The sequence below is a fragment of the Pristis pectinata genome, chromosome 14 (genome assembly GCF_009764475.1).
Source record: "Pristis pectinata isolate sPriPec2 chromosome 14, sPriPec2.1.pri, whole genome shotgun sequence".
Classification (NCBI taxonomy): Eukaryota; Metazoa; Chordata; class Chondrichthyes; order Rhinopristiformes; family Pristidae; genus Pristis; species Pristis pectinata.
Window position 1 is genome coordinate 35,480,346 of NC_067418.1, and position 26,294 is coordinate 35,506,639.

The 26,294-nt window shown below is 42.6% G+C and overlaps 1 protein-coding gene across 2 annotated transcripts in view; it reads left to right on the forward strand.

Moving 5' to 3' along the window:
- The first annotated feature begins 1,781 nt into the window (after positions 1–1,781).
- LOC127577812 (glycogen [starch] synthase, muscle-like) overlaps positions 1,782–26,294 on the forward strand; it is a 66,436-nt gene continuing 41,923 nt past the window's right edge. For both annotated transcript variants that reach the window (XR_007957442.1, XM_052029392.1), the window contains exons 1-6: positions 1,782–1,983; positions 10,432–10,613; positions 15,752–15,943; positions 21,658–21,843; positions 24,003–24,147; positions 24,948–25,065. Coding sequence is in view for 1 of the 2 variants with exons in the window: in XM_052029392.1 (XP_051885352.1) it covers positions 1,872–1,983; positions 10,432–10,613; positions 15,752–15,943; positions 21,658–21,843; positions 24,003–24,147; positions 24,948–25,065 (935 nt within the window). In the remaining variant the exon portion in view is untranslated. The remainder of the gene's footprint in view (positions 1,984–10,431; positions 10,614–15,751; positions 15,944–21,657; positions 21,844–24,002; positions 24,148–24,947; positions 25,066–26,294) is intronic.

Here is a 26,294-nt window from a genome sequence, read left to right on the forward strand (position 1 = left end):
CAGTTTCCTGATAACAGCAAGCTGATGAAATATTTGAAAAGCTAAGTATAAATGAAGTAATTTTAAAACATTTCATGTTTTGGTCATTAACAAATAATATATTGAAACATTTTAAATTCATTAATACATTTTAAATTAATTTATTGAAACATTTAAATTATTTATTGAAGCAGATTTTAAATTATTTTAGTGGAATGCATTTAAATTAATATTGAAAACTTTTTAACATCTATAACATTTCCTGTTGTTCACATTCTAATATATAGAAAATATTGTTAAAGATTATCTTTGTCACCTTTAGTGAATCTTAAATGTAATTCTATGATGAATTTAGCAATTTGGCAGAAATGGAATATGTATGGTATTAGACCTTTTGTCTTTACAATTTCAAATTAAAGTTACAATCAAAAGTTATGTAGCCTTAATTGTAGCATAATGTACAAATAACATAGTCCATTACTCAATATATTTTGTCTCTGTAGAAAAGTAAAATAATTAACCAGCATTCTTTCTCCTGATTGCAAATCTGTAATCGCTGCAGCCTGTATTATGAAGAAAATAATCATCTGTAAATCCCTTCCACAGTCAGACAGCTTGTCAACATTGACTGTCAAAGTACTCTGACTCACATTACAATTCCCTCTCCTTCCATTTCATCATTTACATAATCATTTTGCCAAATGTCCACCCTCCTTGTATTCTCTCTCAATGTCACCTGGCTACTAGATCTATCCCAGCTTCAAGGCTGAGCAATTTATAATCAGACAATATATAGGATGGCTAGGAATCTAGTATTAGTAATATATTCATTTGACTGTGTCGGTGATAAAGCAGCTGAAGATGGTTGGCCCCCAGGACAATGTCACGAAGAACTCCTGGCACGGATGTAGATCTGACCAAAAGGTTACAAAGTCAGTTATGTCTGCAGACTACATGAGTGGGGGGAAAAACAGGAAAATGCACCCCATGCTATTTGTGTGAGACTGTAACTTGTAAGTTAAGGCTACACTAATTCAACTTCGCTAGTTTTTCACGTAGTAAAAAATCAATACTTTGCAACTTCGCCAAAATGTAATCAATTATTTGTGATTCAGGTGAAAAGCCTCTTGTCACGTCCCCTCCCCATCCTACCCTTTCCAATCATTTCTCTGAAAGATAAATAGAGCAAAAAAATAATTTCCTGTGTTACTTCCCGAAGATCGGGACGCTAACAAAGCTAACAGCCTCACTTTTATAATGTTTTCCTTCATATCTCGGTAATTTAATGTTCACTTTAGTTTAAAACTGTCATCTGTTTTAATATATATGCCCCTCAAGGGTTAACAATGTTAGGATTTATACAGCTGGCGAATAAACTTTATGTAGGTCTATTTTTATAGCCAAGCACCATCTCTACCCTCAACACCCTACTTTTGAAAATTTGTTTTCAACCAAGCTTCCTGAAACCTGAGCCAACTCTTTACTGCACTTATGTTTCCCTCCTTTTTATTTTTTGTACTTGATTATTATATTATTAAATATACTATTCAACTCTAGCTGTATGTTAATATAATAAATCGAGAAACCATCTCACTCGACAAATCCCTTGGCTGACCTGCTGAGCGACAACTTAGTTTCCCTCAATTAACTTATGAGGAGGATTCGGCGGTTCCTGGAAACCGCCTCCCCCTGGCGACGCCAGGCGTAACTGCGCCTCCGTCCGGATGTCGGTCGGTGTGTCTGCAGCAGTGCAGCAGCCCGCCCCTACTGGCCGGTGCCGGTGGCGCTGGCTCCGTGCCGCTGCTCAGTGCCCATGCTCGGTTGGAAGTTGTGAGCGATCAGTTCCGATGTTGTGCTGCTGTCGGATTTCTCCCTCTTGAGATCTCGGCACCATGTCGTTCCTGAGTAACTCGCCGTCGTATGGCTCGCTTTCTGGCTTTGAGGACGATCTCCCAGCCGATAACCTTTTCATGTTCGAGATCGCCTGGGAGGTGGCGAATAAAGGTAAGGCGGCAGCGAACTGCAATGGGGGGTGGCGGTGCAGGTTCCGGCTGACCGGCAGCAGGACCTGCCGGGGCGGGCAGACTGACAGCCTCCCGCTGGGACGAAACATTGAAAGAGTTGTCACCTTGGAGCAGCTCCTCTGCCTTCATGCAATGCAGCAACGCCAAATGTGTCTTACCGTCGCGTTAGCATATTTAATGACTTATTTCAATGCCATTTAAAATGTCATGTTGCAGCAATGCCAAGATTTACATGCGTATATTTTGTACTCATTGTGCTCTACAAATACTCAAAAAACAGTGTCTTCAGTCCTGTATTTTCCATGCGCTAGCCTAGAAAATAAATGTCAAGGACAGGAAAAGGTCATTGGTCCTGTCTGAACGGCCTTCTGGTAAATGTCTGAAGGAATCTATGGTGATGCTCAAGTTTCCTGTCTGTTTGGGACCTGCCGCCTGGCCAGCAATGAATAGTATCAAGGCTTATTATGTTCTACATTTTGTTGACTAACTTTCAAGTCATCTTAGTTATTTTACACAAATAGAATTGTTATAGTTTTTAATATACTTTCTATTTTCGGTATACTTAAGTATTTGAACACTACAGAGGCAAATCCAGCCTGGTTGAGCCCTTCTTGCCTGATATCTGAGGATGTACCAAATTGGGGATAGGTCAGCTACAGACTAATCTAGTTACAGCCTGACATAATCATACTTTTTAACCAGCATCCTAAACTTCAGCATCACCATCTCTGGTTATGTTTATCCCATCTACATGACAAACTAACCAGAGGCAGGTGCAGGGTGACTTTCAGGTGGGTGTGGCCCTACTTAAGAGGTCCTGTTAAAGACTTTTCTAACTGATTTTTAAATGCTTCTGATAACCAGAAACATTTAAAATCAGTTGAAATAAATTTAAATAGTTAATCAATGTTCTTAAAATATTAAAGATTTAATTAAGAACAACTAAATTAAGTAAACAAAAAGGCAAAACCTTTCTCCTACATGTACCTTGTGTCGTGCTACGTGCACCTGCCATGGGTGATGCCAAGCTGAGGGGCTGGATGTGAACTATGATTTAACTCTTCCCCTGCATTCAGCGCTGAGCCCAGAGCAGAGCGAAAAATTAGGTGTCAGAGTGTCACGGAATGGAAACAGACCACAGTGAGCATCAACCACCCATTTATTCTAATCCAATATACTGTATATCCCATTTGATTCTCCCTACATTTTCATCAATTGTCCCAGATTCTACCGCTCACCTACACAGTAGGGGCAATTTACAGTGGCCAATTAACCTACCAATCCACATGGCTTTGGGATGTGAGGGGAAGAGCATCTGGGAGAAACACATACAGTCACATGGAGGATGTGTAAACTTCACACAGACAACACCGGAGGTCAAGATTGAACCTGGGTCACTGGAGCTGTGAGACAAAAGATCTACTTGCCATGCCTCTGTGCTGCCTTCCAATGTGCTGTCCTTAACTGTACCGGCATCTGACTCCCTGCACACTCCTAGCCTCCACATTAGATTGTGTGGGTGCAGAAGTCAGGAACAATGGTCTGCAGCTGGCAGGTGGTTTTCCCGGGAAATACAGGCTCACAATCAGTGTGATTCAATCCGTTATCACTATAGTAGTGGTAGATGTCATTGATTATAACTTCACTGTCGCTCAGTTTGGTTTCAGACCTCATGAGAACTTTGGTCCAATTGGACCAGAGAGCTAAATTTAAAGATGAGGTGACAAGATCTGATATCAAGTCAACATTTGCTTGTGCAGCATCAAGAAATCCTGATAAAATTGGAGTGATTGGGAATGGGGGTGAATTCTCTTCTCTTCTTGTAGCCATAGCCAGTGCAAAGGAATATTGTTACTAAATACAGGGTTGTGAATGTTGCTGGTAAGGCCAACACAATCAGTGATGGGACCATTCCATGAAAATGATTGTCACCAGCCAGAGTTTTCATGTTTCACTTCAAAAAAGAATGAATTTCCATGGGATTTCGCTTGGGGGGGGGGGGGGGAAATAACATTATGCTGTTGAATTACTGGGCATGTGCATTCAGCATGTTCTTGGCATGTTCTGTTGAAACTCTGTATAAATTTGCTCACAGTCTGAAGTATGTTCTATCCACACTGTAAATGTACAGACTCTATAGTGAGGTGAGATTCTTTGTAAAATAAATTGTCCTCAATTTTCTATCCATTTATTCTCGATGTCATTATCAAAGCGGTGTGTGAATGGGCTGTTCTCAGACTTTCCTAATGCCTCCTGGATCCCTTCTCTCAGCTGGAAGTGTCCCAGCCTCTTCCTGGCATTTTGCCACATTGACAAGAGTTTGGGAACCAAGCAGCGCAGAGCTCTGAATGTCAGTATTTACTTGCATAATTCCATGGCCAGGAAGGTTGCTTCTATATATAACAATGTATTCATTTTCAAAATGCAGTTACGTGAAAGCACTTCCCCATAAATGACTGAAACAGGTGATGCAACAAATTGGTTATAAAGTAACTCTTTTGTAGTTTAAGAATTCCCTTCTGATTTTCTGTGCTCCGCTCTGGCTAAGGCAACCATACAGTTTCATGATGCAGCTTTCTTCCATAGCCTTGACCAGATTGTGGATATTTATATGTGATCCTAAACAGCGAGTGTGGCCTGTTCTTTAATTAACCCAGCTATTGCACTGGAACAGGAATCGGGGATCAAATCTGGGACTTTCTCGATCTGTGCAGATCAATTCTATGTTGACTGGTGCATTCACCAACTGAACTTAATTCATTAATTTATCCACACAGGCTGAATAGTCACTTAACCGAAAGTACAGAGGGGTACAGTATTTAAACAACCACTTTCAAGAATAATCCAGCGCCTGCGGAGGAAGACAAAACCTGCAAATGAGAAACGTAGCCTGTGAGATGACAGAATGTGCTTGTGTGCCATCATTTAAACCACTGTGTACATCTGTTGAATCCTGTTGCTTATTTCAGATGATAGTTCACTGGGCTTTGGGTTAAGTTAGCAAATCCAGGAGAGAAAGGCAGTAGAACAGGATTCCTGGAAAGAATTGGGCAATAGCTTCAGCCTGCATTTGGGGTGAGGGACTGCAATAATACTCACTGCAAGAAAATGATTCATTTTTCAACTTCCACTTCTCTATACTAGAAATTACTGACTCATGCTGGATCACCAACATTATACTGGGATAATTTGGGATTAATGAATAAGTGATTGCAAGTCTAGTATTTAAAGATCCACGTATGGTAGTGCTGAGGGAAGACTGAGGGAGATTAGTAGTTCAATCAGTTTCAGTTCCTGCAGTTATAATATTGGATAGTAGGATGTGTTTAGATTGGAGAGTAGTAACACCAAACTTGCCGTTTACAGCTGCTTCATTCCAATTCCCTAAATTTGGTGAGGGTGTCAGACTTCTTCAGAATCAGCATTTGCTATTAGTCATATGACGCATACATTTAGCAGCAGATGATAGTGTGTAACTGTCGCTATCTTGTAACAGGAGGAGTAGATTTGCAACAGGGATCAAGTTTGAATGTAGCTAAATATAGATAAGCCACTTGATGGCCCAGGACTTCATGTGCATAATTCCAAAATTACCTTAATCTAAATAAAAATCAATATGATTTATAAAAAAACTTTTTAACATTTTGTTAAATAAAGCTATCAGTACTTTATAAAACACATTTTCTAGTGTTTTGGCACCTGTTCATTGTAAGTGGGTAAATAGAATGTATTGCATATTAAAGTAAGAGCTCGAACTTGGGAAAAGCCTTCTCCCTCATTTCCCAGCAGGTGTCTGTGTGATGATTGGGCAGAGGTTGAGGAAAGAATCCGAAAGGAGCAGATTTGAGGGAATAATGCCGTGGGAGTCACTTGCTCTAGATCTGGTGGGTTATCCATTTTGAAAGCTGCCAAAACTTATTACACCCCCTCTCAAACTGCTTATTTCACCCAATAGTTTGCTCTCCCACTAACATGCTGTATCACAGCATTATTGCAGCAAGGGAAGAGATAGCGGATGCATTGACTTCCCTTTCCAATCTTCACTGCCTATGGGCAGGGTGCTGGTGGACAGAAGCCTGCTGCTCAGATACCATTTATAAAAAGGGAGAAAGGGACAGAGATTTCTGACCAGTCAGTCTGCTGTCGGTGGGGGTGAATTATTGGACTGAATTCTGTAGACAGCAATTGCCATTCAGAAAATCACAGCCTAGTCAGGGAATGTCAACATGGATTTGTTAATGGAAGGTCATGTCTAATTAATTGAATTTTTCGAGGAGACAACAAAAAGAGTTGATGAGAGTTTGATGTCGTCTGCATGGATTTTCACAAGGATTTTGAACACATGGCAAACTGGGGGAAAAAATAAAAACCTGTGAAGTCCAAGTGAAACTAGCATTGCATTCAAAACTGGTTCGATGGCAAGAGGCAGAGGGTGATTGCCGATGGGTAATTTTGTAACAGGAAGGCTATAAGGCCGGATGTAGGTTCCACAGAGCTGAGTACTAGGTCCTTTTTGATTTAAATTTAAAAGTAATTTGCACATTGCATCAAAATTGGCCTTGCAGTACATAGTGAGGAAGAAAGCTCCATTGTACAGGAATATATCAGTGGATTGCTGAAGTTTGCAAGGATGTGTGGGGGTGGGTTGGTTGGTGAGGATAGGAGCAGGGTGCAGGAAATTGACAATGGGATTCAAATACTGGGAAGTATTGAGTAAGAAAAATCAAGTAAGCACGTATATAAATGGTAGAACATTAAGAAGTGGGACCTTAGAGTACATGTGACAGAAAAATAGAAGTAGACTAGGTTAAGAAGGCACAAGGGGTACTTTCCATTGTTGGCTAAGACCAAGAATACAGGAACAGAGTGACTATGTCTGGGTAGGCCACAGGTGGATCCTGTAAATGGTTCTGGTCACAGCAATCCAGGAAGGATGTGATTATGTGAGCTGATGTAGATTCATGAGAATGTTGCCAGGTCTGGAGAACCTTGGGTATGAGGCTGCGGTTGTTTTCTTTGGAATGTGAGACTACAGCAAAATTTAAAGTGATGAGGCTTTTAAAACTCTGTGGGGGCTGTATGGAGTGGATTGGAAGCATCTATTTCCCTTTGTAAAGAGGTGAATAAAACAAGAGGCAACAGGAGTAAAGTAGTCAGTAGAAGGATTAGAAGAGAGTTGAATAACCTCTTTTCTCATCAAGTTGGTGAAGTCTGTAGCAGTGCAGAGACAAAAACCCTCCTCATGTTTATTACCAACTTGGATGAGCATTTGAAGTGTCATTTCCTTCAAGGTTCTCGACTAAGAACTGGGAAGTGAGATTTGGTGGATAATTTTTTTGATTGGCGTGACACAGTGATCCAACTGGCCTCCTTTTTTTGCCATAGATTTCCAGCAGTCCATTCTGTTACCACTCTGTAATAAACCCTGTCTTGCTTATAAATCTGTATCCTTGAAAATTCAACGCTGTAGAGAAAGAAAATGGCTCTTCCCACTCAGTGAGTGAGAAGTGCATGTAATTTAAAAATGAAAATAACGCTGGAAATATTCAGCAGGACAGGGAGCATTTACAGAGCGAGGAAAAACAGTTATTGTCCCAGATGCTGGCTGTTCCATTCAGAACTGACCACATTCACCCCTATTAGTGGCAGCAAGTCCAGGACATTACCTGTGTGGTGTCCGAAATGAAAGTCCCAGTCTTGCTGTGCAGCACTGGGCTGTTTGTGTTCCAGTGTACTCCACCACCGGGTTCCCCACGTTGCCCACAGTAGAGGTCAGCCTTGCTGAGGGGCGCCAGCATTTACCCAGGGAATCAGTTCTTGGATCCTGCACCTGTTCATAGGAACATAAGAAATAGGAGCAGGAGTAGGCCAACTGGCCCATTGAGCCTGTTCTGCCATTCAATAAGATCATGGCTGATCTGGCCATGGACTCAGCTCCACCTACTGAACTCTGCTGAAAGATTGTTGACCTGAAACATTAACTCTAGTTTTCCTCCACATGACCTGTTCAGTATTTCCAGCATTTTGTTCTATGTAGGTTTGCAGCATCCTGGTATAAGTGCATGTGACTGCTGTGCTCATCCAGAGTCACACTGCTGTTAGATCACTTTTAAAATATCAGTACTGCGCTGGGTCAACAGAGCCACTGGGCATTCCTTGCCATGGGGCATTGTTCTAAATATAAGATGTATTATGATTGAATATATGAAAATTAAATAACTCACAATAAAATCTTATATATCTTAATTCTCTCCAACCACTAACCAATGCACTCTGTAGTACCTCATAAGCAGCATCAAAGTGGTCAGTTTTATACTCTGAATATTCAAACAAATAGCTTCCTGGTTTGAGGAATAGCTGCAGTTGCTACACAATCCCTGCCTGTTTAATGGATTTAAATACACTGTTCTGATCAATGTTTTTTACATTGTTACCATGCAATTCATTCAGATTGACATAACTTTTTAATTCCAATCTTGCAACAAATTTTTACCTGGAAAATCAAAATGTTCTTCCTGTTTTGGAATTTGGCAGTAGAATAATAATAAAAATTATCCAAGGGGCTGTTGTCAGCATGGGAGAGAAGTGATATCTTGTTCATTTCAAAATACAAGGATTGCGGGATGTGTGATCGGAGGGGTTAAGGGAGGGAGCAGGGAATGATGAGCTGAGTGTGGGGAATGGGGGGTCAGACGGGGTGTGGGGGATGGCAGGGTCACGGGGTGTGGGGGACGGGGGGTCATGGGGTATGGGGGACGGTGGGGTCAGGCAGTGTGGGGGATGGTGGGGTCAGACGGGGTGTAGGGGATGGGGGGGTCAGACGGGGTGTGGGGGATGGCAGGGTCACGGGGTGTGGGGGACGGGGGGTCAGACGGAGTGGGGGACAGCGGGGTCAGACGGAGTGTGGGGGACGGCAGGGTCAGACGGAGTGTGGGGGACGGTGGGGTCAGGCAGTGTGAGGGATGGTGGGGTCAGACGGGGTGTAGGGGATGGGGGGGTCAGACGGGGTGTGGGGGATGGCAGGGTCACGGGGTGTGGGGGACGGGGAGTCATGGGGTATGGGGGACGGTGGGGTCAGGCAGTGTGGGGGATGGGGGGGTCAGATGGGGTGTAGGGGATGGGGGGTCAGACGGGGTGTGGGGGATGGCGGGGTCACGGGGTGTGGGGGACGGGGGGTCAGACAGGGAGTGGGGGACAGCGGGGTCAGATGGGGTGTGGGGGATGGCAGGGTCAGACGGAGTGTGGGGGTCGGGGGGTCAGACAGGGAGTGGGGGACAGCGGGGTCAGATGGGGTGTGGGGGACGGCGGGGTCAGACGGAGTGTGGGACTGGGGGTCAGACAGTGTGGGGGACGGTGGGGGGGTCAGACGGGGTGTGGGGGACGGTGGGGGGGTCAGACAGGGAGTGGGGGACAGCGGGGTCAGATGGGGTGTGGGGGACGACGGGGTCAGACGGGGTGTGGGGGATGGCGGGGTCAGATGGGGTGTGGGGGATGAAGGAGTGGAGGTCAGAAGTACCGGTTAGATAAGTTGTCCATGAATTTTCTTTAAATAGCTATTATTAGTCATATGACATCATGCTGGGATTTTCCAACTGCAGGAACAGTTAATTGTTTAAAGAGCGATGTATTCCCTGATGTTAATGCATCAGAAAATGTTAAAATATAACTGATCCAGTATGAAAACTTACTGCTTGACTTTAATGTAGGAAAAAAGTCCCCAGGCATTTCACAGGAAAATAATCAGAGAAATATTGTCATGGAGCCAGAGGTTCTGAGATAATTGGAAGAATATTTAAAACCTTAAAATAGGTCTTAAGGAAGTACTTAAAAGAAACAAAGTAGAGAGATAGAAGTTTAGCGAAGGAATTCCAGAGATTCTGGCACTGTCCATTGAAGATACAGCTCCAATTCTGGGCAGACCAGTGAAGGATGCGTAAGGGGGCATTTTGTAATTCAGCCCAGAATCTGTTCCATCAACTGGATGTGAGAGTCCTATTGTGGCACAGTGTAAAATGTGTTCCTTGGAGAAGCCACATGATGACTTGTTTGGAAAATGCAGAAAATTCACATTGCTGAAGAGATGAAATAACTACCTGGTTAGGACTGGAAATGGAAATTATAAGGATGCATAATGGACCAGAGATGCTCAAGGTTAAGAAGTGGGATAATGTAGCATTATCTCACCGTTGAGGGCAACACCTGTCTTAAACAAAATAGACAATTAGTCTACATAATGAGGAATTTCTGCAGATATTTTTTCCTTTTGGAGGGTCAGAAGGGAGGGACAGATTCCACTAAAAGGTGGTTGTGCACGGGGTTGTTGAAAAAGTGACTTTTTTTGTTTTTATGCTTCCTTTTTATGTTAGAATATATGGGCTTTAATACATATTCCTGTGTTCACTTTCTCATTGTCCTTTCTTTGTTCTAGTGGGTGGTATCTACACAGTCATCCAAACCAAAACAAAGTTAACAGTGGATCAACATGGAGAGAATTATATTTTGATTGGCCCATATGTTGAGAACAGTGTCAAGACACAAGTTGAGCTGATTGAACCACCGAATCCAGCCATTAAATGCACTATTGATTTGATGAACTCCAGGGGTTGTAAGGTATTGTAAACTCCTTCATTCTGCCAAGTTGGGTGTGACTCAGTGTGTGACTGGTTGAAATAGAGAGAGAGAGAGAGAGAGAGAGAGAGAGAGAAAGCCGTCTAGGAATTTAATTGTGAGAACTATGTACCCTAGGAATTAACATTAAAGAGCACTGTAAAGAAGTTACGAATAGTTAAACATTCCAGTGAATTATTTAGCTTCTTGAATTCTGGGAATCTGATGCCACAAACTTTTATGGATACCATGCTAAATATATTTAAACAAAAAAATGTTTTATAATGATTATGATTTCATTTGTTGGCCTCTGAGACTTTGCTGCATGTCTTACAAAGGATGAGATGACCACCATTTCCAGGAGCAGCGTGGAAACTTTAGGAGGAGGTGGGTTAAGAATGTCTTGTGGGAACATGTTCTTGTTAATTACAGTGCTCATTTTCAGGTGCAACCTATACATTCCAGGAGATGAACCAAAGCTTTCTGGGGAAATAGTTGCAAACTTTTTGAACCATAATTATGTGTATGATATTGGAAATACTAGGGTAATTTTTGTTTATCTTTACAAGCTTATAATTTATAGTGGATGGTACATCGTGATGGTATGTGCCGAATTTTAAAAGAAAATGTCAACTTCTTTGTCATCCCAGGCCTAAAACACTCTTCTCTTCCTCACTTAACTCTCGACACTGAGCCGTTAAAATACTGTTTATAGTTTTATCTTTGTAGTATGTGATTTGGAGAGGAAATTGAAATTGTGAGATGGGTTTTGTGTGGAATGTTGGTGAATACTTAAGGTAGAAAATCATAATAGAAAAGATTGCAGAGACTTAAATAAGTGATCCAATATCAAAGAGTAACAGATAAAAGAAAAAAAACATTACAAGGAATGTAAGTATTGGATGAGAGAGCCGAAGATTAGGAGGGGGTGGGTGAAGATAGTCATGTTTTTGAAAGTTCATGGAAACGATAGTGCTTGATGCCAAGGTGAGACGGCAGGTTCTGGATGTGGGGAAGTGTATATAAATGATGCACACAACGATAGAGCAGAGGTGTCTGGTAAGTCGTTCTTTTTATTCAATTTTGGGATCTTGGCAGTATTGACGAGGACAGAATTGATTGCTCATTCCTAATTTGGAAGATTGTAGACAGCAAGACTGTCCCTCAGACAACACATTTGCAGCAGATTTCTTCAACTCAAATGATTATGGAAAGTGGAGACACTTTTGTTGGATGTTGTTTTGCCAGAAGGCCTGCCTCTGGGAGATTCAGTAATGAATCAGACTGCAAGTATTGTGCATTACTAACTCAAGACCTTTCCTTCACACACTCCAGAGCACACAAAGGAAATCGGGGACATTCTGGGCCGTGTGTGCCTCTGGGGCTCCTGGGGGAGAGAAACTCAAGGGTGTGTGTGTGTGTGTGTGTGTGTGTGTGTGGGGTGGGTTGGAGGGTGTGGTGCTGGCTGAGGGAAGGAAGGGTGCTCAGGAAAAGGGTCATAAACTGGGGATCAGTGATGGGAAGCATTGACGTTTGGGGGATGGAGGTGTGTTTGGTCAGGGTTTTGATCATTAAGGGAGAGTGGGGATGATCAGTGTTTGAGCAGTGTTAGGCAGTTTGAGAGGCAGGGTTGAGATCTGACTTTTTTTATTCATTTTTCAGAATGTGGGTGCCACTGGCAAGGCCAGCATTTAGTCCCCCTCTAATTGCCCTTGAGAAGGTGATGGTGGTCCACCTTGTTGAATTGCTGAAGTCCTTCTGGTGAATATACACTCACAGTGTAGTTTGAGAGGGAATTCCAGGATTTAGACCCAGTGATGATGATGGAATGGTGAGATATTACCAAGTCAGGATGGACTTGGACAGGAACCTGAAGGTGGTGGTATCCACATCCACATGAAGCAATTGGTTGCCTTAGAGGTAGAGGTTGTGCATTTGGGAAGTGCTGTATGTTTAGGCCTTGGCATTTGGTAGATAGTGCACATTTTTGCAATCACAGCACAAGTGAGCCACATTGAGTGTTGTCGGAGCTGCACTCCTAACCTTTTGTCTTCCAGATCTCCAAAAGGATTTGGGGTGATAAGATGTGAGTCACTCACCCCAGGATACCCAGCTTCTGATCTGCTTTGCGGCCACAGCACTTAAGTGGCTGGTCCAGTTCATTTTCTGAAAAATAATCATCTCCAGGATATGAATAGTGAAAGACCCAGTGATGGTAATACTACTGAATATCAAGGATAGGTGGTTAGATTCTTTCTTGGATGGTTGTTATCTGACCCTTTTGTGGCATGAATAATACTTGTCAATTATCAGCCCATGCCTGAATGTTGTCCGAGTCTTGCTGCAAGGAAGCATGGACTGCTTTATTTGCGGAAGAGTTGTGTAGACTGATGGGAGGAGCTTGGATGAGGGTCCAAGGCTTGGACATGGAGGTTACTCCAGGGTGGTTGGGCACGGGGAATTTTGAAGTTTCTCTCCAGTTGCAGCTAAAGTAATAACAAATTAAAATACTGAAGATGGTGGAAATCTAAAATAAAAGCAGTTAATGCTGGAAACGCTCAATAGTTCAGGAAGCAACTGCTGAGAAAGGAGATTTAATGTTTCAAGTCTGTAACCTTTCATCAGCGATAGCCAGAATTAGATAATGATGTTTTAAGGTACAGAAATGAGAGAACTTGGAGAGGCTTCTCTGTGATTGGGTGGAACACAGGAGAAGTTAAGCAGATGATGGCACAAACTGAAAGAAGATGGAAATCGGGCAAGTAAAGAAACAAAGGAGCTGCCTGGAGCAGGGGTAAAATAGAAGAATTATTCTCTGAAACTGTTGGACATCATTAAGTTTGGAAGGCTGTAATTTGCCTTATTCAAAGATGCTGCTCGTCTTGCATTGAGCTTCATTAGAACTATGTACATAACACAAGGACATAAGAATCTGAAGTAGGAGTAGGCCATTTGGCCGCTCATGTCTGTTCTGATATTCAGTAAGATCATGGCTGATCTTTCACCTCAGCACCTTTTCCTGTGCTATCTTCCAAATCCCTTGATTCCCTTAATAACTAAAAGTCCATCAATCTCTGACTCCTTGACTAAAGAAACTTCTTATTTCTGCACTGATTGGCTGACCTTTTACTTTGAGATTGTGGCACTTGGTTCTAGACACTCCAGCCAGGGGAAGTTCATTTCTGCATCTTCCTTCTTTAGCCCCATAAGAATTTTGTTTCATTGAGTTCACCTGTCCTCCTCCTAAACTCAAGAGTTACGTGAAGTCTGCTTAATTCCACCTCATGTAACAAACACAGCATCCCAGAAATCAATCCAGAGAACTTTGCTGTACTCTGTCTGTTGCAAGTAGATCCTTCCTTTTGCAGGGAGACTAGACCTGTACACTGTATTCTAGGTGCAGTCTAACCAGGGCCCTATTATAATTGGAGCAAGTCATCTCTACTCTTGTAATAGAGGCTAATAAACTCCCTCTTTAATTGCAGGCTGTACTTGTATGTAAATTTTCAGTGATTCCTATACAGTACACTCTGAACTCTGACATCTTTCAATCTCGCTCCTTTTTTCTGCCTTGCTATTTTTCCCACCAAAGTGAATGACCTCACAATGTTTCACGTTATTTTCCATCTACCAAGTCTTCACCCATTCAATTAATCTGCCTGTATCTCCCTAAAGCTTTTCTACATCTTTCTTATAGCCCACACTGCCACTCAACATGGTATCATCAGTAAACTTGGATATATTACAATTGATCCCCTCACCTACGTCATTAGTATAGATTGTGAACAGCTAGGCCCCAGCACCAGTTCCTGTGGTATCCCACTAGTAATTGCTTCCTGACTTGAAAATGACCGCTGAATTCTGACTGCTTTCGATCTGTTAACCAATCCTCAATCCATGCCAGTGCATTACGTCCAAATACCCATTAAAGACTTGCCTAAGAATGAACTGCCAGTCAGGATATGCTAAAGCACAAGACTGTTTGCTTGATAAAATCCCCTCTTGCTGCACTTTCTGTAGGGGTTTTTTCCATTTAAATAATCTATTTTGTTCTTCCTTCCAAAATGAAAAACTTTCCCCACACTATACTCCATTTGCCAACATTTTGCTCACTCATTGAACCTATCAATATCTCTCTGTAAACAGCTTACATCCTCCTTGCAAATTGCCTTCCCGCTAACTTATGTGTTGTAAGCAAATTTGGCTGCCATACGTTCACTTCCTCCAAGCCACATCTGGTTGTGAATGTGGTGAACATTTAAACAGCGAACAGCACTAATGAAATGTAGGAAGCGATTGACAGTGGGGTTAGAATGGCAGTAGGATGGAGGATTAAAATGACAGGTGATTGGAAGCACAGCGGTCATGCTTGCAAACTGAATAGAGATGCAAATTAGTCAGCCAATCTTTGTAGAGGAAACTGTGTACATTATTATGCCATATGTGCTGCAAATAATGCGAAGTCGTAATGAAGCAAAGTTTTACCTGCAGAGAACACTTGAGATTCTAGACAGCAAAAAGGAAGGTGACGGGGCAGTATTGTATTTCCTGCAGTTGGACAGAAGGTGCAATGAGAGCGGGAACGTATGTTGGTGCTGATGGAGTGAACTGATGACTTGGAGAGAATGGTTCTTCAGGATGCTAAGAGGGAAGCAGAGGGAAAAACGCATGTAGTAGTGGCAAGACAGTGGAAGTGTTGGAAATAAAGGGAGATGTGGAGGATGGTGGGGTGGAAAGGAAGAACAATGGAAATCTCTATCATGGTTCTTGGGGGTGGGGGGGATGCATTCCATTTCCCACAGATAGAATGCATAGGGCCATGGGCTTGTCAACAATGGAGGATGAAGTAATCTCTTCCCTAAGCAATTGTGTACACTCTCTGTTATACATGTTTAATTATATGGAGATTATCTACAGTGGTTATGATGTACATTTGGAAGCAAGACTGTGCTCATTTTCTGACATATTTTAACTTTTGAGAGTATCCAGAAGTACTGTCATTAAGTCTAATAATTTGAAAAAGTTGCATAAAGTTGCTATCTTGTTTCCTTCTCTGTTTCAGTGAAAATGCATAATGTGAAAACCATTAATTATGATACAGTCCTAGAGGCTTCTGACATACAGCTTGTTCTTTCTTGCAGGTCTATTTTGGCAGGTGGCTGATCGATGGAAGTCCTTACGTTGTGCTCTTAGACATTGCTGCCTCCGTTTGGAGTCTGGATCAGTGGAAGACGGAGCTATGGGATTCATGCAATATTGGAATTCCCTGGTTTGACAAGGAAGCTAATGATGCAGTGCTGTTTGGGTTTATCACTGCGTGGTTCTTGGGAGAAGTAAGTACGCTGGTGTCTTTTCTGTTCAACGTGAGAACATAGTCTGGAATTTCATTGAGACTTCCAGCATAAGAGATTTCTAGAATGGTGCTAGTTGCACTGACGGGGTAGAAGGTGGGGTCGTGGTCTTCAGAGTGGATAGGGCAAAAGGAATAGTAATGAAGGTGTTCAAAATCCCATTGGCTGAACAAGGAGCAATCTTCAGTGGTAGAAATGTCAGTACCCAGATTAAAGATTGCACTGGACAATATAAATGTGTTTTTTTTAAAAAATACCGTCTTTAATCTGAACCTTTGATATTCTAAAAATAACATTTGATACTCTAAAAAAATCAAATTAGATATTTTTCCACTGTGGAAGTCAGAGCCTCCAGGACCAGAGAATGAATGAGAGAGGTGACCTGTTATGTTGCCCCCTATTAAAACTGTGGAGAGGACAGCATGGACTCACCATCAACCCCAAGCCAGTGGCCCAGCTCCAGGCTCCCATTTAGCCCCGAGCCTGAGAGGAAGAGGCTCAGTAACAGGCTCACCATCAGCCATGAGTCCCATTCCCATGCCAGGGGCGCGGCACTTGGCACACCATCAATTGTTGTGGTTGTTGGAGGTCAGTCACCCCAGCCACAGGACATCACTGGTGGAGATCCTTCTGACGGTGTCGTGGATCCAACCATCTGCTGCTGCCTTGTTAATGGCTTTCATTCCATTTTCTGACATATTTTAACTTCTGAGAGTATCCAGAAGTACTGTCATTAAATCTAATAATTTGAAAAAGTTGCAATTCTGCAAGTTACAAAAAGTTACACCAGGTGCAAATCCACTTGGTACTTCTTAGAAACACAAAAAGACGCATTTCACTGTGTGTTTCAATGTACATGTGACTAATAAATAAAATGAGGCAGTCTGTCTGTACTTGCATGCAGCAAGACCTGGACAATCTTCAGGCATGACCTGACAAGTAGCAAATATTTGCATCACAAACTGTATGTCATTGTTTATCTCCAAACAGACGGAATCTAGATTTCTAACCTCGACCTTAAGCAGCATTACCGTCGCCAAGTCACCTCCCACCAACGTTCTGGGGGGGTCGCTATTGTCCAGCCATATAAATACCATGGCTACAAGAGCAATTTCAGGTTATCCTGTGACAAGTATCTCACCAGACTCGGCATCTGCTTCCATCTGGAAGAGGGAGGTGAAAATGTGGCACCTTGCACCAGAGCATCCACCCACATTGCTGATTGAAGTTCCAGGCATTCCTTAACTGCTCACAAGTTCAGTTACTGACTGCCTGGTGGTCTGGCCATTTCCCCTTCCCCACCCCACTCCCAATCCCACAAAGCAGTTCTGTAACCAAACATCAACCAATCGTTCATCCTCCAACGATCCATGTCACTACAAGAGTTCGTGTACGAAAACAATAACCTGGAAAAGATGACTTTTTACCTTCTCACTGAAATGGGCAATGATGTAAAGTGGTGTAAACTAATGCACTTTGTGTTGTGATTCATAAAAAGGAATGTCAACAGCTTTTCACTAACCCACATACACACCCTGGGTGTACTACAAAGTTTCCCTTTTCCTATCATATCTACATGGCCCAATCTTTGCAGCTTAATCAGGGTCAGAACACAGCTGCTTGGAACCTGCTGTCAAATAGACGGCGGTGCTTCAAGAAGCTGGGTTAAGTTCACTTTCTCAAGAGCGATGGGTTTTGGCAATAAATTCTGGCCTTCCTATCAATGTTCACATCTTGCAAATTAATAAAAAAAAAACTTAAGGTGTCATTCAAATTCTTCACAGCTTTGGCAATGGATTCACTTGATTACAGACCATCCCCAGGTAATGAATGGGTTCCATTTTTACAGACATCCAAAAGTTGATTTGTCCATAAGTTGAAAAATACACAAAAATCACTCAATATGGTAACTACACCTCCACAGTATTGTAATGAGTGGCATCAAAAGCAAATAAAACTGATAAGAAAGAACAATTACTAGAAGTGGAGAGAGAGAGGAAACTAGTTCAGCCCTTCATAGGAATGAACATATGTATGTACGTAAGACTTTTGAATTTAATACTATTACGGGAGCTCGTTCATACACACCCCATTCATACACATGCACTGGTGTCTATAAATTGGGCATTCTTAACCTGGGACAGCCTGTACTGTGATTAATGTTCAACAGAGGAGACTGTTGGAAGAACCTCTGCAATGCCCTACAATGTGAACCAGTTCGCACTTGAGCTGGATTTGAGCCGTTCTGCAGAGTACATGTGGCATTCTGCTAGTAATTCATTATGTTAGTTTATTGCTGGCCTTCCGTCATGATTTTCTTCATTTGTACACATGATTCATTATCTGCTCACAACTGAGGAATGCTGTGTCTTCTGCATCCAAACTTCCAAATCTGAAAATGTGGCACCCATTGCTGCCTGCTCACTTTGAAGAATCATGAAGTAAATCCAAACTAACTGCCTATCAACACCCAATAAAGTCCAAGTATTTACATTGGTGCCTGGTAGGCATATGTTCTGTGATAGTGCCTCCTCAGAAAGAACCAAGTTTCTCTAATGAATTGCCATTCAGAAAGTCTGCTGTTCAATGCATAAACATCTTGGAGGAGGAAGGAAATGGATATAAGTTAATGCTGGCAATGTGGGGAAAAAGGGTTGGCCTGTCTCGTGGCTGAGAAATCTAATGAAGTCACTAGGCAATAATGATGTTCCTGCCTCTATGATCAGGGATGCAAGTATGGTACTGAGCTCCATGGCTTCCCTCTTGACAGATGTCAGCTGCACTATCTGTGGGTGCACAACCCCATTCATCATCATCCTCGTGTGCTATTCTCATTTTATTCGATTCAGGATCAACAAACCAATGAGTGTCAGTAAGACATGTCTTCATCTAATGGATGCACTGTATCTGCTGTGCATGACTATCAAGGAAATGTATCATTGCTTAATAATTGTGATAAATAGCAGAGGTAAATGGATTAACGAGGAGCTGAGAAACTTTGGTTGATGATAGAGAAAGTTTGCTGGCCGAGGGGGAGATGGTTTGGACTTCAGGTCAGTACCTCTGCTGATTTAGTTAGTGTACTTCAAACACTGAATTAATGTTGTTGCCTCCTTAGCCACCTCCAACTACTCCTTGCTAGGGAAAATTATGTTTTTGCTACTCCTTGCTGCACCTTGCACCTCATCAAGCAAGGTGTTATTAACTGTAAGTGTTGCCCTTAAACACCTTAAGTCTATATTGAAGGTTTGGTGTCTCATCACAGAGCCTTCTAATTCCCCCAAAATTCATCTTGGTATTGGCCCTTTGTATGTTCCACATTGCATCATCATGGTGTGCTCTGAACTCATGGATTTCTGTGGATTCAGTTCATCAGCCATTCACCAAGTTCCATGCTCACTATTCCTAGATGTCTCTGTGAACAGAGCCTCAACAATTCAACATATATCCTTGGTTCAAATCATTTCAGGGAAGTTAGTAAACTTTTCCTGCTCATTCTGCTTCAATAACTGGACCACTTAACGATGACCTTGAAAAATTCACTTGAATATTCAATCCATAATTTATTGTGGAACCTGGTGACTAGGTAATTTTGCCTCAATTTAACACTCTGTCATGTTTGCACATTTAGGGTAGGGAATAGTACAGAAGTCCCTGCCGTTGATTCAAAAAATTCTTAAGTACCTTTTTTTGAATTGAAATCTGGAACATTACCATGTGTGCGGCAACAGTGATTGACCATTTTCAGCTGAATATATCAGTTGTTTGAAGTTATAAATGGAAAAGACATTTAAAGATAACCACTCCCTTCCAAGGTTCAGATGCTTTATCACAGTTTCACTTTACAACTGAGAATTTTATTTACAGCAAACACCTGGACTGTCTTTTGTTAGTGATCTCATTATCAGTGTATCAGTTTTCCTTACAAACAGTCAAAAGTTTGTTGGGTACATTTTTATTAAGCTTTTCAATGTGACTATTTTAATACCCATCAAAAGATTGCACTATCAATTTCTTAGGGATGTAAATGGATTAATATAAGCAGTCATATCTTTTACATTAGCTTATGGTGGAACTATACTCCTTTGTCCTAAATACAAAAAGTATCAGAGTGTAATGTAATCTGAAAAAGTTGTACTGTCTTCATATTTTGAGCCACAGTCTATGTATTTGTTCATCTTTCCCATTTCCTTTGCCATTGATAACATTTTATAGAGTCCCTATCAGAGGCGGGTGGTGGTTAGCTCTGATACTACTTCTGCCTCTGGTGAGGACTAGATTTTGGAAATATTTTGGATTATTTTTGATGTTTTCCTGGGGTTTATGCTTTTGGGAAATCACCTTTTGTCGTTCTGAAATCTCACACAGTTCTGGTTAGTAACAATCACATCAAAAGCATTACTGTTCTGCTTTTGCAACTGTGCATGCGTGGTTTCATTAACGTTTACATCTGCTTCGGCCTAGCCTTTCTCTCTTCATGAACAGTTCAAAGTGAAAGAAACGGAATACATGATCATGGGTGCATTATTGCAATCTTCTTGTGGTTTTTAGTTATTCAGAAGCTTTGAATGTTTCCCGTGATAACATCACTGGATGTACGCATGAACAAGAGTGTTTTTTAATAGTTTATTTATTGAGCAAAGTAAACATTGTTCTCTGGTTGACTATCATCCTTGTAGCAAAAAGTACTGGCTATGTGCCAGGTAAAGGTCCCTTAGGATTTCTCTTTTGGGTCGTTGGTTTGGTAAGCAGTCAAAATTGCAAAAGTGCATTGCAGGCTGCTGTCACTAGGGAGTATATTTCCTGTTAGCCATTATAAGATGCTGCACGTAGCCTCTGCTTATGCTTTTGGGTCCAGAAATGGTAGAAGTTGGGGGAGAGGAGAAGCTGGTTTGTCATTGGGTGGAATACAAGAGAGTTTATCACCACAACAACCCTGGCTGCGTCGTATTAGAAATATTCCCCATTCCCCATATTTCTAACAGGATGAAGCCAGGGTTGTTGTGGTGATCCGTCCTTTCCCATCCTCTCTGCAACTTAAAACTAACTTGCTTTCTCTCTTTCCCACCTCTTGTCATGTCTTTGACCTGATGCTGCCTGATCTGCTGAGTGTTTTCAGCATTTTCTGTTTTGTTTTTTCTTCTGACGATTCATAACATTGCCTGGGCTGTTGATTTAACTTTAGCCCTGTTTCGTGATGCTTCCTGGACCATTTCTTTTACGCAGTCTTTGCCGTCTTATGAATTGCTTAATTATGCTCAATTTCTAATTACTTAATTTCTGTTTCCAGTTCAGCTTTCTGCTCTTTTCACTGTCAGCTGTACCTCCTCATTCTGGTGTTTAGTTTGGTTGTAAACACCTGCAGTTTGCTCATGTTAAATTCAAGATCCTTGCAATACTTTTCATTTTTTAGTCTATATTTAACAAGTAAATGTCTTTAAGCAGAAAAATATGTTGCCCTAATCATGAAGCTCAAAAATTACCCATCATAAATGAAACCAAAGTAACATTCCTAAATATTTTCTTTTGTGATCTTATTTTTAGGATATATGCTAATTAGAAAATCAGAGTACAGAAATTATTTGTTGTTATGGACCTGTCTGTGTAATTGATCTAGAGATTTATAATGTTGACAAAATGTATTATTGCAATGTTTGTGTTTTTTTTTCAAAGTTAAACCATACTTTCTTTTGTAGTTTGCAGCCCAGTGTGGGAGCGAGACCTTTCTCCTTGCACATTTCCATGAATGGCTGTCAGGTATTGGCCTCGTTTTGAGCCGCATTCGGAAACTTCCTGTGGCAACAATCTTCACAACACATGCAACTCTGTTGGGACGCTACCTCTGTGCTGGGAACGTGGACTTTTACAATAGCCTGAAAAATGTAAGTTTGCTTTTGCAGTCCCCGATACTCTTTCTGGTTCCTATGTTGATTGTAGTAATAAGAGTGTCAAAAGGTATAAGGAATAATGATGCAAGAATACAACTTAGAAATTAATGTTCTGAAGAGGAGTAATATGTTTTCACTTCTGGAACTTGGTTGTAAATCCAACCTGAACAAATTAGTACTACATACAGTATAAATAATTGCAAGATGAAAAAATGCCATTTGATCTAGCAGGTGGATAAAAAAAGGAAAAAAAAACAATTGAACATACTTGAAACCTGGCAAAAAGACATGAGATGTGTAAAATACAGAACAGAAATGTTGTTCACTGCAAGTTGCAAAATATTTTTATGGGTGCCTCAGTTTTATTGAGGCTTGTTTTCCCTACCACACCATGATGATCCTTGATCATCCATCATGTCCTTGATGTCCTTGAGTCGCTGATGATCCATCATGGAGAAACAGGATGACCAGTTCTGGGCAACCAAGGCATTTACCAGACTGCAGTCAGGTCAAAAGTTTGGCAGTGAGTCACAGAACACAAAATTTCTGACTCTGTTACTCTGAAGAGCAGGAAAAATGTGTTTATATTTCGATGTCCATTTAGCTGTTTTCCCCCTCCACCCTCACCCCACTTCAGCCCCACAGTGCATTCAAGACTAGCCAGTATATATTCCTGCTTTTCTTGCCAAGGAACTTAAATCTGCTTAAGTAATCTGCTTAAGAACTTAAATGATCCTTCTGTCATTTCTCCCTATCTACTCAGTCAATTATCCCCTCAACTTTCTCTGCTCCATTTTCTCGATGGTTATGAGGCAATGTGGGGAGGGCGTGAAGGAGAACGGGGAGGGTGTGATGGGGACAGGGAGGGTGTGATGGGGGACGGGGAGGGGGCGATGGGGAGGGTGTGATGGGGGACGGGGAGGGTGTGATGGGGGACGGGGAGGGCATGATGGGGACGGGGAGGGCGTGATGGGGGACGGGGAGGGCGTGATGGGGGACGGGGAGGGCGTGATGGGGATGGGGACGGGGAGGGCGTGATGGGGGACGGGGAGGGCGTGATGGGGGACGGGGAGGGCGTGATGGGGGACGGGGAGGGCGTGATGGGGGACGGGGAGGGCGTGATGGGGGACGGGGAGGGCGTGATGGGGGACGGGGAGGGTGTGATGGGGGACAGGAACAGGTCTATACCCATGACAGATCAGGCATGGTAAGGGGCATGGAATGGATAAAATGTGGTCATGGGAGGATCTGATGGAGACAATGGGGAGGGGGATGCAGAATGTGGAGCAGGATGTGGCAGGCTCAGCGGCATCTTATGCCAGTCCAGATGTGGAACAGGTAGGGGCTGTTCTGGGACAGGGGTTGGTAGGATATGTGGTGGGGCATAGGTATTGGGTGTCAGGGGCAGGTCTGGTACCAACACGGGTAGATCTGATGGGGGTGGAACAGTCGTGATGGGGAGCTGGAACAGGTGTAATGTGGGGCAGAGATGGTTATGAAGGGTAGTGGCAGATATGACCACAAGGGTCAGGGTGAGCATGATACGATGCATGGGAGGGGTGATGCTGGACAGGGCTGGCTGTGATGGGGACAGGGGCAAGAGTGAGGGGCTGGGGTGAGTGTGACAGAGGAGGAGGGGAGGGTGTGACATTGGGAACATGAATTTCTTGGCAGCAGGGACTGGGTCGTTGCGGCAGAGGGAACATGTGTGGGAGGGGGACAAGGGCTGGGGCAACAGAGGAGCACAGGCTGGTGTGACAAGCAGGAGTGGGTGTGGCAGAAGGGGAAGAGGCCAGTGTGATGTGAGATGTTGTGAATGTGATGGGAACAGGTCACATCTCACAGTGGAGGAGAAGCAATCTCACACTCGGGCAAGGGCAGATGTGGTGGTTGGCAGGTGGCAGGGGTGGGTTGGAAGGGATGTAGGTGTGAGGATTTGGCAGAACAGGTAGGGGAAGGTTTGGCAGTGGTGGGTTTGATGATTCAAGTTGCATGAACCGTCCCGGGATGGGACAACAAAATGGACCACTTTATCGTTTCCTGCCGTCTGTTCCTTGCACTCTGTCCTTTGTATTTGTACTTCCATTCTTATGATTCTCTTATCATCTGAACCAATGCACTTGCTTTCTAACTTGTCTCCTCTCTTGAAACAGTTTGATGTAGACAAGGAAGCAGGTACGAGGCAGATTTACCATCGGTACTGCATGGAGCGAGCTGCCGTACACTGTGCTCATGTCTTCACCACGGTATCGGAGATAACCGCCATGGAGGCCGAGCATCTGCTCAAACGCAAGCCTGGTAAGTCTACCTAACCGGTCCCATCTCGTTGACCTGTTCCCCAACCTGTGTGATGTGCAGCTTCCAGCATACTGTCCAGTAGTTACCGTTTGTCTACAGTCAGGGTCAACAGGAATCACAGCTGGGCCTGTCCCTGTCCCTGTCCTCACTTGATGTCACCCTGACATCTTCCAATCAACAAAGGATTGTCACAGCCGAATTTTCCTCGGCACAGCCATTGGCCAATGAGGCCCATGATCACATTCAGCCTCCAGTATGACTGAGACCAGCTGATTCTCCAGAAGCCAGAGGTCAATATCAGGACCTTCCTGAAGCTTCGGATGGCTTCAGAGCAGAGGAGAATTTCCTTAAAATTGCATTAATTGTTTAATGTAATAAAACCAGAACATAAAAGCAGAATTAGCCCATTTGGCCCTTCGAGTCTGCTCCGCATGCAGGAGACAAAGTCAATATATCAATTTAAAATATCAGTTCTGTTTCTCTCTCTCCTCAGTTGTTTACTAACCTGCTGAGCATTCCTGCCTTTTTTTTATTTCTAAGATCTATTGTACATTGCTTGAGGATATTTCAACCTGCTATAGTTGCCTGAGAAAGGATAGAGTCAAGACCTAGAGAACAGAATTTCTGGTATTGCCAAAGAGAATAGTTTTGATCTCACAGTGCTTAGTGGAATAGATTTCTGCTCATCCACTCACAAGTCAGTTGGTTGCATTAGCCACAAGTGTGCTATCTAACCTAAAAGATGTTTTCTGCCTTCTTAATTTTCTCTGCGTGTTTTAAATTATATTTCTATTACTCAGATGTGGTCACTCCAAATGGACTCAACATAAAGAAGTTTTCTGCAATGCATGAATTCCAAAACTTGCATGCCCGCAGTAAAGGTCATATCCAGGAATTTGTCAGAGGACACTTCTATGGGTAAGTTCAAAATTAAAAACATGGGACACAGTGGGATGGGGAATTGATGTCATTTATTTAGCTAGTGGATTCAGCTGAGAAGTAGGTTAGTTTCTGCTTTGAGTGCAATGGGGAAATGGCACTCTAAATGCACTGGATATTGAAATAGATTAAGCTACAGTTAAAGATGGTGCTAATTTTTCTTTGCAGTATCAGACATATAGCAGTGTCCCAGGGGAACGTCCAGCGAGGCCATATGGATAGAACTTGGAAATAAGAAAGGGGTGATCACTTTGATGGGGACATACTATAGGCCTCCGAATAGACAGTGGGAATTAGAGGAGCGTATATGTAGGGAAATCACAGATAGGTGAAGGAGTAATAGGGTTGTAATAATAGCAGGTGATTTTAACTTCCCTAATATTGACTGGGATTGCCTTAGTGATAAGGGGTTAGGTGGGGCAAAGTCTGTTAATTGTATCCAGGAAAGTTTTCTGAAGCAATGTGTAGATTCCCCTACTAGAGAAGGGGCTACACTCCTTTTTGGAAAAAACCCTGGGCAAGTGTTTAATGTGTCAGTGGGGGAGCACGTTGGGATCAGTGACCATAATTCTATTAGTTTCAAGATAGTTATGGAAAAAGGTTGGACTGGCCCTCAAGTTAAAGTCCTAAATTAGGGGAAGGCTAATTTGAATGGCATCAGACAGGAACTTGCAAAAGTTGATTGGGAGAGACTGTCTGCAGGTAAAAGGACATCTGGTAAGTGGGAAGGCTTTTAAAAGTGAGATAGGAAGAGTTCAGGGCTGCTTGTTCCTGTTAGGGTGAAGGGCAAGGCTGGTGAGATTAGGGGATCCTGGTTGACAAGAGGTACTGAAGGTCTGGTCAGGAAAAAGTCGGAGTCATATGTCAGGTGTACGCAGGTGGGATCAAGTAAGTCCCTTGAGGAGTGTAAGCACACTTATGGGAAAAGGAGCCATAAGATATCCCTGGCAGATAAGGTATTCCTAAAATATTCCTTAAGTACATTAAGGCAAAAGGATAATCAGGGAGACAGTAAGTCTATTTAAGGATCTGTTTGATGATGATCTGTGTGTGGAACCACAGGAACTAAGCGAGATCTTAAATGTATACTTCTCCTCTGTATCTACTGTGCAGAAGGATATGGAAGCTCATGAGTTCAGGGGAGGGAACAGGGGAGGGAATTAAGGAGGAGGAGATGTGAAAAGTCTTGAAACACACAAAGGTGAAAA